Below are 11506 nucleotides of genomic sequence, written 5' to 3'. Positions count from 1 at the left end.
ACTGTTCTAGGTTCTGGTTTCCTGCGGTGCTGCTCTAGGTTCTGGTTTCCTGCGGTGCTGTTCTAGGTTCTGGTTTCCTGCGGTACTGCTCTAGGTTCTGGTTTCCTGCGGTGCTGCTCTAGGTTCTGGTTTCCTGCGGTACTGTTCTAGGTTCTGGTTTCCTGCGGTGCTGCTCTAGGTTCTGGTTTCCTGCGGTGCTGTTCTAGGTTCTGGTTTCCTGCGGTACTGCTCTAGGTTCTGGTTTCCTGCGGTGCTGCTCTAGGTTCTGGTTTCCTGCGGTGCTGCTCTTGGTTCTGGTTTCCTGCGGTACTGCTCTAGGTTCTGGTTTCCTGCGGTGCTGCTCTAGGTTCTGATTTCCTGCGGTACTGTTCTAGGTTCTGGTTTCCTGCGGTACAGCTCTAGGTTCTGGTTTCCTGCGGTGCTGTTCTAGGTTCTGGTTTCCTGCGGTGCTGCTCCAGGTTCTGGTTTCCTGCGGTGCTGTTCTAGGTTCTGGTTCCGCCCCAGACCTGCTGTTGGGACGTTCCGGTCCTGGACTGACCTTTGACGGACAGGGTGAAGGCCTTGGAGCTGGTCCGGCCCGTCACGGCGTTGCTGGCCTCACACAGGTAGGTGCCGCTGTGGCTGTACCGGGCCTGGTCGATGGTGTAGGTGGCCGTCTTGACGGCGGTCAGCGAGCCGTTGAACCTCCAGGTGTAATTGGCCGGCGGCTGCGAGGGGGCGGAGCATGTGAGCGTGACGGGGTCCTCCACCTCCACGGCCTCCCGGCCCGACACCGCCGGCGTCTCGGGTCCGTCTGCACAGCGCCGCCGGTCAGGGTCAGGGTCGGGAACCACAGCTTGAACGGGCGAGCTTCAGGCGCAGTACTCACAGTTGACCACCAGGGTGAAGACGGCGTCCTCGGCGTTGACGGGGTTGGACAGGCGGCAGGACACCTTCCCGTTGTCCTCCTTGAGCAGCGGGCTGAGCAGGACGGAGCTGCGGTCGGGCGAGAAGACGGCGCCGGGCCTCAGCGGCTGGCCGTCCTTCAGCCAGCTGATGGTCTGGACGGCGCCGGCCGCCGCCGCGCAGCTCAGGTTGGCCGAGTGGTTCCCGGCGATCAGGACGCCCGACGGCCCGGTCAGCGTGGCGCCCGAGATGGGCTCTGCGGCGAGACCAGGAGGTTAACAACCGACAGGAACAACCGACAGCAACAACCGACAGGAACAACTGACAGGAACAACCGACCGCAACAACCGACAGGAACAACTGACAGGAACAACTGACAGCAAAAATCGACAGGAACAACCGACTGCAACAACCGACATTAACCGACTGGAACAACCGATCGGAACAACCAACAGGAACAACCGACCGCAACAACCGACCAGAACAACCAACACGAACAACCAACAGAAACAACTGACAGGAACAACTGACAGGAACAACCGACCAGAACAACTGACAGGAACACCCGACAGAAACAACTGGCAGGAACACCCGACTGGAACAACTGACTGGAACAACCGACAGGAACAACCTGCCAGAACAACCAGCGCTAACAGCCCGATGCCGCTCAGGGTTCTGGTTCCAGTGGGGAACACACGGAACACGGAACACCAGCTGAAAGTCGCTCCGTCTCTGAAGACGCTCCAATCCGGCAGAACCACCAGAACAGAGAGACGCCAGCGGACGTCAGGACGGTCTTGCTGACTCGTCTCTGGACCGGGGCGTGGCGGTCGGGGACAGAACCTCTGGACTGGCAGACCGGGGTGGTGGTCCAGAGGGTGTGCTCCAACTACAGGGGGATCACACTCCTCAGCCTCCCTGGGAAAGTCTGCTCCAGGTCCTGGAGAGGAGGATTCCACCTCGTGGAACCTCGGATCCAGGAGGAACAATGTGGAACCCGGGACCAGCTCTAGACCCTCCTTAGGGGCTCCAGGGCTGGTGGGAGTTCAACCAGTCCACGTGTCTTTTGTAGATTTGGAGAAAGTGTTCGTCCCTCCTGGTGTCTTGTGGGGGCTCTCGGACTATGGAGTCTGGGCCCCTTGTTCAGGGCCGTCTGGTCTCTGTAGGACCAGAGTAGGAGTCTGGTCCACATTACCAGCAGTAAGTGGGACCTGGTCCTGGTTCATGTTGGACTCCAGCAGGGCTGAACTTTGTCTCCGGTTCTGTTCAGAATCTTTATGGACAGAATGTCCCGGAGCAGCCAGGAGCTGGAGGGGGTCCGGTTCAGGGACCAGGGGCTGGAGGGGGTCCGATTCCGGGACCAGGAGCTGGAGGGGGTCCGGTTCAGGGACCGGGAGCTGGAAGGGGTCCGGTTCAGGGACCAGGGGCTGGAGGGGGTCTGGTTCAGGGACCAGGAGCTGGAGGGGGTCTGGTTCAGGGACCAGGAGCTGGAGGGGGTCCGGTTCAGGGACCAGGAGCTGGAGGGGGTCTGGTTCAGGGACCAGGAGCTGGAGGGGGTCCGGTTCAGGGACCAGGAGCTGGAGGGGGTCTGGTCAGGGACCAGGAGCTGGAAGGGGTCCGGTTCAGGGACCAGGAGCTGGAAGGGGTCCGGTTCAGGAACCACAGCATTTCATTGCTGCTCTTTGCAGATGATGTTGTCCTGGTGGCTTCATGGAGCCTGGACCATCATGCACTGGGGCGGTTTGCAGCCGAGAGTCAAGTGACAGGGATGAGGATCAGATCCTCCAGATCCTGGTCTGTCCTCTCCAGGTCGGTGGAGAGACTCTGGTCCAGGTGGAGGAGTTTAAGTATCTAGAGGTTTTGTTCATGAGTGGAGGACGGGGGGAGGAAGGATCGGGGGGAGGAGCTACGTCTGCAGGGGGAGGAGCTCGGAGTAGAGCCGCGACTCCTCCACATGGAGAGGAGCAGCTGAGGACGCCTCCCTGAGGACGAGTTCTCCCACTGGGAGGAGGACCCGGGGACGACCAGGACAGGATGGAGGGACTATGTCTCTCGGCTGAATGGGAATGCCAGGAAGAGCTGGAGGAGGAGTCTGGAGACAGGAAGTCTGGGGACAGGAAGTCTGGAGACAGGAAGTCTGGGGACAAGAAGTCTGGAGACAGGAAGTCTGGAGACAGGAAGTCTGGGGACAAGAAGTCTGGGGACAGGAAGTCTGGGGACAGGAAGTCTGGGGACAGGAAGTCTGGGGACAGGAAGTCTGGAGACAGGAAGTCTGGGGACAAGAAGTCTGGAGACAGGAAGTCTGGGGACAAGAAGTCTGGGGACAGGAAGTCTGGGCATTTCTGCTTCTACTGCTGCCCCGCGACCGGGTCCAAGATAAGCGGTGGAAGCTGGACGGTTGGACAGATGGACAGATGGACAGATGGACGGACATCAGCGGTAGCTCCGTGTGGAAAAACACCCACAATGCAACGGTTCTGAGCGTCTCACTGCATCGGTCAGCAGAACGTTGGCGTCATGTGGAGGTTTTGGTGGAACCGAGTCCGTCTGGAAGTGTCCTGGACGGAGCCGGTTCTCCGTCCCGCCACAGGCCGGAGATCAGAGGTCAGAGGTCACTCACCCATCACGCCGAAGGTGACGGGCGGCGAGCGGGCCGCCCGGCCGGTCTTGGCGTTGGCGGCGACGCAGGTGTAGGACCCCTCCTGCTGGCCGTGGCCCAGCTTCTCGATGGTCTCCAGCGGCAGAACCGGGCCGTCCGCCTGGACCTGCTGCTCGTTGTAGAACCAGCGGAACGTGGCGGCCGGGCTGGACACCGCGGAACACGACAGGTTGAAGCTGGACCGGGACCGGATGAACCGGGCCGGCTTGGAGGGACGGATCTGGACGTCATCGGGACCGTCTGAGGGGGACGGACACACAGAGACACAGAGACCCTCAGCTGAGAAGCAGATCCAGACCGCAGAATCTGCAAAACCTGACCGGAGACCGAAGAGGTTCTGAGGTTCTGAAACTGCAGAACATGAAATACGGAACAAAAGAGGAAGAACCGGTGAATTCAGGAGAACCTAAAATAAAAAACAGCAACAAATCAGCCTGTTCTGGTCCTGGACCCGCAGAACGTCTCTGGTTCTGCTGAACATCGTCACAGAACCAGGCTCGGGTTCCTGGTTCTGCTGACAGTCTCTGGTTCTGCAGTTCTGGTTCTGCAGGTTTCTTCCTGTCTGCTCTGTTTGTTGGTGTTCTCTGTCAGCGTTCTCCAGTGGGAGTTTGGGGTTCTGGACCTGAGTCAGGTCAGGAAGCTCTCTGATGGACGGAACGTCTGCTCACAGGAAGTGTCAAACGGTTCTGGTCGCTGATGCTAATTTTGATGTTAATGTTAATGCTGATGCTAATGATAATGCTAATTCTGATGCTGATACTGATGCTAATGCTAAAGCTGGTGCTAATGCTGATGGCAATGATAATGCTGATGCTAATGTTAATGTTAATGCTGCTGCTAATGCTGACGCTAATGATAATTTTAATGCTGATGCTGATGCTAACGCTAGCGCTAGCGCAGTACTCACAGTGCACCGTGAGGCTGAAGGCGGCGCTCTTGTCCGTCTCCAGCTTGTTGGCCGCCGTGCAGACCAGCGGCCCCTTCAGGTCGGTTCTCAAGACGCCGTAGAACGTCAGCTGGCTGGACGCCTCCTCCTGAGACACAGCAGAGGCCGTCAGCGGCCGCGTTCCACTCGGAACCTTCGTGTGAACGCCGGCGGCAGAACCCCACCTCTTTCAGGACCACCCGCCTGCCGTCGGCCTTGACTGCCGCGGTTCCGTTGAGCCAGGTGAAGTTGAGGAAGGAGCCTTTGGCCGTGCAGATCAGAACCACGGTGCTGTTGTGTTCCACGGCCTCCGGAACGTCGGACTTGATGAGAACCTCGGACACCGGTTCTGCACAGGAACACAGACAAGCCTGAGAGGAGCGTCTCCCCGTTCTCCAGCGGGTCCCTCAGAACCTCAACACACGGTTCTGGCAGAGGAACCAGAACGGAACCCTGTGGAACTCCTCCACAGAGAACCAGCCACTGGGTCGCATCCTGTTCTCCAGACGGCCTCAGAGTGGCCACGCCCACTTCAACAACATCCACACACACGAGCCTTCAAAATAAAAGCATCTGGACTTCTCCTTGAGGAGAGTGGAACTGGATCCAGCTGACAGCAGAACACTTCAGTCAGAACGAGAGGCGGATCCGGTTCTGACCGGCGAGAACACGAGAACGTTCCCCGAAGCACAAACTGAGAAAGTAAAGAAGCAGAGGACCGAAGACGGAACCCTGCGGAACGCCGCAGGTCGGAACGCTGGCAGCTGAAGGAAGAGAACACGGTCTGACCTGTTCTCCCAGAGGGTCTCCAGAACACAAGTAATCCGATTACAGGTTGTCCCCAGAACACGATTACATCAAGAAATACTGACAGAAAAGACTAGATAGAAAAAATAGAAATCCTCCCAAAACAAACTTTAGAATGCAACTGATGTAAGATTATCAAAGTGTGTGTGTGTGTGTGTGTGTGTGTGTGTGTGTGTGTGTGTGTGTGTGTGTGTGTGTGTGTGTGTGTGTGTGTGTGTGCACGCGTGAAGATGAGCTTTGTTTTGTGCAACACACACACAGTGGTTTCCTGTCTCTCTGATAAATGTCTCTTCTCTGGAGACACTCTGGGACTGTCCCGTCTCACACCGGGGACGCTGGGAAGGCAGGAGCTTTATTTTGAAGGGGTGTGTCCTCGGTGGAGGACAGTCCGTCCCCAAACTGCAACAACGAAGCGTTTCGATATCAGGAGAGAGAAAAGCAGCAAGGACGAGACAACGGTCCACAAGACTGAGGACGGACGTGACAGAGACACCAGCAGGAGGAGGACAGCCTGTAGAGCATCTTCCCCCTCCTCCCCGCAGTGCTGACAGCTGCTAATGCTGACACCAGGACACCCGGTCCTGGAGACGCTGTCCCTCGTCCTCTGAAGGTTCTGCTGCAGAACCGGAACTCGTTTCTGAAGCCATGGAACCGCTCTCTCTGGAACGTTCTGCTGCTGAAACCTGAAGCTGCATTAAAAATGAATGAGTGTGTGTGTGTGTGTGTGTGTGTGTGTGTGTGTGTGTGTGTGTGTGTGTGTGTGTGTGTGTGTGTGTGTGTGTGTGTGTGTGTGTGTGTGAGAGTGTGTGTGTGTGGGCTGTAATCACACGTTGGCCCTCAGGATGTTTCCACACTGATTGTACTGTGAGGTCTGGAAGCTCAACCTGCCTGACTCGTTCTGAATCATCAGAGTGTGTGTGTGTGTGTGTGTGTGTGTGTGTGTGTGTGTGTGTGTGAGGGAGTGGCCACAGCCTCCTTCATTGTGGAGTTTGTGTTGAAGCTGATTTGACTTTGGATTTCCTTCAGATCTCTTCTTCTTCTTCTTCTTCTTCTTCTTCTTCTTCTTCTTAATTAAAGTTCCGGATCAAACCAGGAACCTGATCCAGTCTCGGTGACTCGTCCCGGTTCTCCCACTCCCTGCTGAACCGGGAGTGTTCGCTGACAGCAGCCCTCAGGAATGTCAGCAGCAGGGTTCACATATCAGCCATGCTAATGCTACATGCTAAAGAGTTTCAGGCTCACACAGCAGCGATGCTAATGCTACATGCTAAAGAGTTTCAGGCTCACACAGCAGCGATGCTAATGCTACATGCTAAAGGCAGGGCCGTGCTGGGGGCTGCAGGCTCCTGTTTGTAGCGAAGCATCGCTGGAGGGAGACTGAGGTCCCTGGTATTAATCTGGATCAGGATCAGGACCAGGACCAGGATCAGGTTCAGGATCAGGACCAGGATCCGGACCTGGACTGGTCTGGTTCTAATGGACTGAATCCGTCCAGCAGCCGACGGTTGGTTCTGGAATCTGACTCCACAGCGAGAAACACCACGTCAACACAATGCTACACTACAACACAACTCAGCACAGACACACAACAACACAACAACGTAACAATATAACAACCTAACAACACAACAACTCAACCATGTAACAACACAACAACCCAGCAACGCAACAACACAACAATCTAACAATGTAATAATACAATAACACAATGTAACAACGCAACAACTCAACAATATAACAACCCAACAAAGCAACAATAAAACAACCTAACCATGCAACAACATAACGAAGTGACTATGTAATGACTGCACAACCTAACAATGTAACAACACAACAACCCGACAATGCAACAACACAACAATACACCAACCTAACAACACAAAAATCCAACAATGTAACAACCTTACAACACCACAACACAGCAATACAAATACACCGTGTATTAAGGTGTATAAATACAACGTAACAAGGTAACCTGAAAGTAAAAACTAGCGATGTGACAGTCGGACGAAGATGCTGTAGTTCAGCTCCTCCTCCAGGCTCCGCCTCCTCCTGCTGCAGCTCCTGTTGATGCTCATCCTGAAGCTACAAACCACTAACCACTAACCACTAACCAGTAACCAGTGACCAGTAACCATTAACCACTAACCAGTAACCAGTGACCAGTAACCAGTAACCAGTAACCATTAACCATTAACCACTAACTAGTTATCAGTGACCAGTAACCACTAACCAGTAACCAGTGACCACTAACCAGTAATCAGTAACCAGTGACCAGTTGCTCACAGCGGTCTGCTGAACCTGGAGGAGCGGGGATGGACCCTGAGCTGCAGCTTAATGAGGGAGAAACACTGACACAATGTGTGTGTGTGTGTGTGTGTGTGTGTGTGTGTGTGTTCACATTTTGTATCTTGTACATCAAGAGGAAAATAACTAAAGTGCTCAGTGAGCTGTTCTTCACGTTGACAGCGGTCCATCAGGAACTCTGATTCTTCAGTTGAAGGCGTGTTGGCAGAGAGACGGTGTGAACCAATCAGACGTACACATGTTGTGTTGTGACTCTTTACATGTTGTGTTCATTGCGTTGTGGAGAGTTTAGAATGGTTGCACATAATTTAACCACACACACCTTTAATGAACAGGACACTTCCGGGTGACTGAGCAGATTTATGTTTCCGCCACAACAAGAAACGAAGAAACACACAAAAAATGAGCTCTGTGAACAGTCTGATGGCAGGAAGTCCGAGCTGACCCTGAACGCACCAGCAGAGCCGCGCCCTGAAGCCAGCCTCACCTGAACAAACAGCTCCGGAGCGCGCGCAGCTCGGAGTGCTCAAACTCAACCCCCACGCCCTCCGCCGCAGAAAGTAGTCCCTGGCGTTCCTGGCAACGCGCGCGCGTGTGTGTGCGTGTCGTCCTCAGGCGCGGCTCTCTCAAACCTCCATTACTGCGCGCGGAGGAGCTCCACCTGAATTAAAGGTGAATCACCTTCCAGCAGCACCGGTCATTAGGACGCGGGTTCAGGCTGAGCGCGTGAGGCGCGTGATGTGGGAACGTTTCTGCTTCAGGTGTCTTCTCACCTGCACACGCCTCAGATCCACAGAGACGTTAAAAAAAACCGCCAGTTCAGCATCAAAACTCCCGCCAAGCAGAACCGGGAGCAGAGCTGGATCTGAGGCAGAGCCCGGGAGCAGAACCGGGAGCAGAGCTGGATCTGAGGCAGAACTTCCAGTAAAATCCCGGATCACAGCTGGAATCAGAGGATAAACACTCCCAGAGATCACCTGCACGCAGGTGTGGCTCCGGCCTCCGCACTCCACCAGACTCCGTCCAGAAAACACACGATTTTACCCTCCGGCGGCTTTAACGGCGCCGCGTGAGCGCGGAACTCCGATTGAAGCACTTTTACTTGTATTTACAACAGTTTTAATCCGTTCCGGAAACGTATTGGTGAAATTCAGGCGATAACCGTGAAGCAAGGGCTGAAAAAGGGCGGGTGTTTTATGGAAAGGACGTTAGAATGAACTTCACCAGTGAGGGAGGGACACGCGGAAAAAGGTGTGGAGTTCTGAGGGAGTTCTGACTGGGTGCTGGTGGAGTTCTGAGGGAGTTCTGAGGGAGTTCTGACTGGGTGCTGGTGGAGTTCTGAGGGAGTTCTGAGGGAGTTCTGACTGGGTGCTGGTGGAGTTCTGAGGGAGTTCTGATGAAGGTGAAATGACTCAGGACTCCTGTATTCAGCGCAGCGGAAGTGTTTGACAGCAGGTGTGGCTCAAACCTCCAAACTGCAGCAGAAAAATCCCCTGTTCCGGAGCTTCCTCCAGACCTGCTCCCTGGACTCGGTGGATGTTTTCAAGAAACTCTTAAAAACGTCTCCGTTCCAGGAGCCTTCCGGACCCCCAGCAGGCCTCCGGACCCCGGTCAGCGGGTCCTGGCAGTACCGCATCCTGTCCTTCTGACTCTGATCTCCTGGTTTTCTGTCCTGTGGACCGTCTCTGGTCTTTGTGATTTTTTTTGTGAAGCTCTTTGTGTGAAAAGCGCGAAATAAATAAACTTTACTGACTGTTTACTCACTCACTTGCATTTCTCATTAAAACGTTTCCAGCATGAAAACACCGAAAACTTCAGTTCCGTCTGACTGCGCAGCGCAAACCGCACGAGAGGAAGCGCAGAACCCGCAGAGCCCAGAGTCAGGCGCGAGACCAGAGAGAATGAAGTTCCGCTCCGGAGCCCCTCCGAGCCGCCCCGCCAGGGTCCAGACCAGACCGGAGCCCCTCCGAGCCGCCCCGCCAGGGTCCAGACCAGACCGGAGCCCCTCCGAGCCGCCCCGCCAGGGTCCAGACCAGACCGGAGCCCCTCCGAGCCGCCCCGCCAGGGTCCAGACCAGACCGGAGCGGCTCACCTGGCCTGCAGGTGAACCGGCGCACCGAGAGTCCCGGAACGCGTCAAACCCGGCGCGTAAAGCAGAGCGGGCCCGGGGCCCGGGACTCACCCAGGACCCGCAGCTTGACCCCCCCGGTCCTCGTCACCCCGTCCGCGCCGATCACGTTGATGCTGTAGTCCCCGGAGTCCGCGCTCCGCAGGCCGCGCAGCGTCAGGAAGCCGTTGGTCCGGTTGACGGAGACCCGGTCCTTGTACGGGTCGCTCACGGTGTAGGTGGTGGAGCCGGAGCCCCCCACCGTGGCCACCGGCTCGGGGTCCGAGTCGTCGCTGAAGCTCCAGACGATGAAGGCGTACTGCGGGTCCCGGAGCAGCGTCTCCAGGGTCACGTTCCGCCCCAGAACCGCGTCCACCGGGCCGTCCGGCAGCACCGAGGCCGCCGCGCGTCCTGGAGGGCGGGGGGACCGGGGGGGACCAGGGAGGACCGGGAGGGACAGGGGGGGACGGGAGAGGACAGGGGACAGCAGGGACAGGAGAGGAGAGGACAGGGGGGACACCAGGAAGACACTTTAATAACAACCAGAGTGGAGTCCAGAACCAGGACCCGTCCCGGTTCGCTACAGGTCTCTGCTTTAGGGGGTCAGAACCCGTTCGGGTTCGGACCGGTTCGGACTGGTTCTCACCCAGAACAGCGGAGAACAGCAGAAGCGCGCGGAGACGAAACGGATCCATCCGGACGCGTCGAGTCTTCAGGAGAAACTAGAGACGAGAGACGAGACACACCTACACACACACACACACACACACACACACACACACACACACACACACACACACCGAAATACACACTAATACACACCTACTCACACACACACTGACGCTGAGGAGCCGCAGACACACCTCTACACACACACACACACACACACACACACACACACACACACACACACACACACACACACACACACACCGAAATACACACTAATACACACTTACTCACACACACACTGACGCTGAGGAGCCGCAGACACACCTACACACACACACACAAATACACACTACACACACTGAAGTACACTTACACACACGCACACGCACACACACACACACACACACACACACACACACACACACACACACACACACACACACACACACTGCAGAGTCTTCACTGTTCTGGACTCTCCTGGACTCTCCTGGACTGAGGTTCAGATGTGTCCCTGGATCTGGTTCTCTGAGGGTCTGCAGAGACCACATCTGGGGAGCCTTCGTCCAGGACCCAGACCGGGTCCAGGTGTTCCTGTAGACCTGCTCCGCTGGTCCTGGTTCCATCTGGACCAGCTGGTGGTCCACCTGCTCCACCTGGATGAGAGAAGCAGCAGCAGAGGAAGCGGGACGCTGCCGCCCTCTGCTGGACGTCCGGAGAACAGCAGGCAGAGCAAACGAGGTTCGAGAAGTTTTCCTGAAGATCAGATGTGATTCATGTGTTCATAACAGTCAGGATTTCATCAGAGTCTCATTTTTCATGTTTGGATTTTAAAAACAAGTTTATAAATATGATCAAGAAGACAGGAAAGGTTCTGCTTCATCAGGAGTCGGTTCATGTTTTCATCAGGAAACCAAGTGAGCTCCAGAGCCTGGCGGAGGTCATGTGTTCATCCGGGAGGCGGAGTCCCTGACGGAGGTCATGTGTTCATCCGGGAGGCGGAGTCCCTGACGGAGGTCATGTGTTCATCCGGGAGGCGGAGTCCCTGACGGAGGTCATGTGTTCATCCGGGAGGCGGAGTCCCTGACGGAGGTCATGTGTTCATCCGGGAGGCGGAGTCCCTGACGGAGGTCATGTGTTCATCCGG

General features: G+C 56.0%; 1 protein-coding gene across 1 annotated transcript in view; it reads right to left on the bottom strand.

Annotated features, from left to right (window-relative positions):
• LOC115409911 (V-set and immunoglobulin domain-containing protein 10-like) overlaps positions 1-10434 on the bottom strand; it is a 21990-nt gene extending 11556 nt beyond the window's left edge. Inside the window, exons 1-7 of the mRNA XM_030121245.1 lie at positions 10337-10434; positions 9766-10101; positions 4655-4818; positions 4452-4578; positions 3506-3784; positions 869-1141; positions 539-793 (exon numbers count right to left, since the gene is read on the bottom strand). Coding sequence (XP_029977105.1) covers positions 539-793; positions 869-1141; positions 3506-3784; positions 4452-4578; positions 4655-4818; positions 9766-10101; positions 10337-10385 — 1483 coding nt within the window. The 5' untranslated portion in view covers positions 10386-10434. The remainder of the gene's footprint in view (positions 1-538; positions 794-868; positions 1142-3505; positions 3785-4451; positions 4579-4654; positions 4819-9765; positions 10102-10336) is intronic.
• Between the last annotated feature and the right edge of the window lie 1072 nt (positions 10435-11506).

Source organism: Salarias fasciatus, chromosome 22 (assembly GCF_902148845.1).
Source record: "Salarias fasciatus chromosome 22, fSalaFa1.1, whole genome shotgun sequence".
Taxonomy (NCBI): domain Eukaryota; kingdom Metazoa; phylum Chordata; class Actinopteri; order Blenniiformes; family Blenniidae; genus Salarias; species Salarias fasciatus.
The sequence above is the reverse complement of the archived record's forward strand: the minus strand, read 5'-3'. Positions and strand labels throughout refer to the sequence as shown.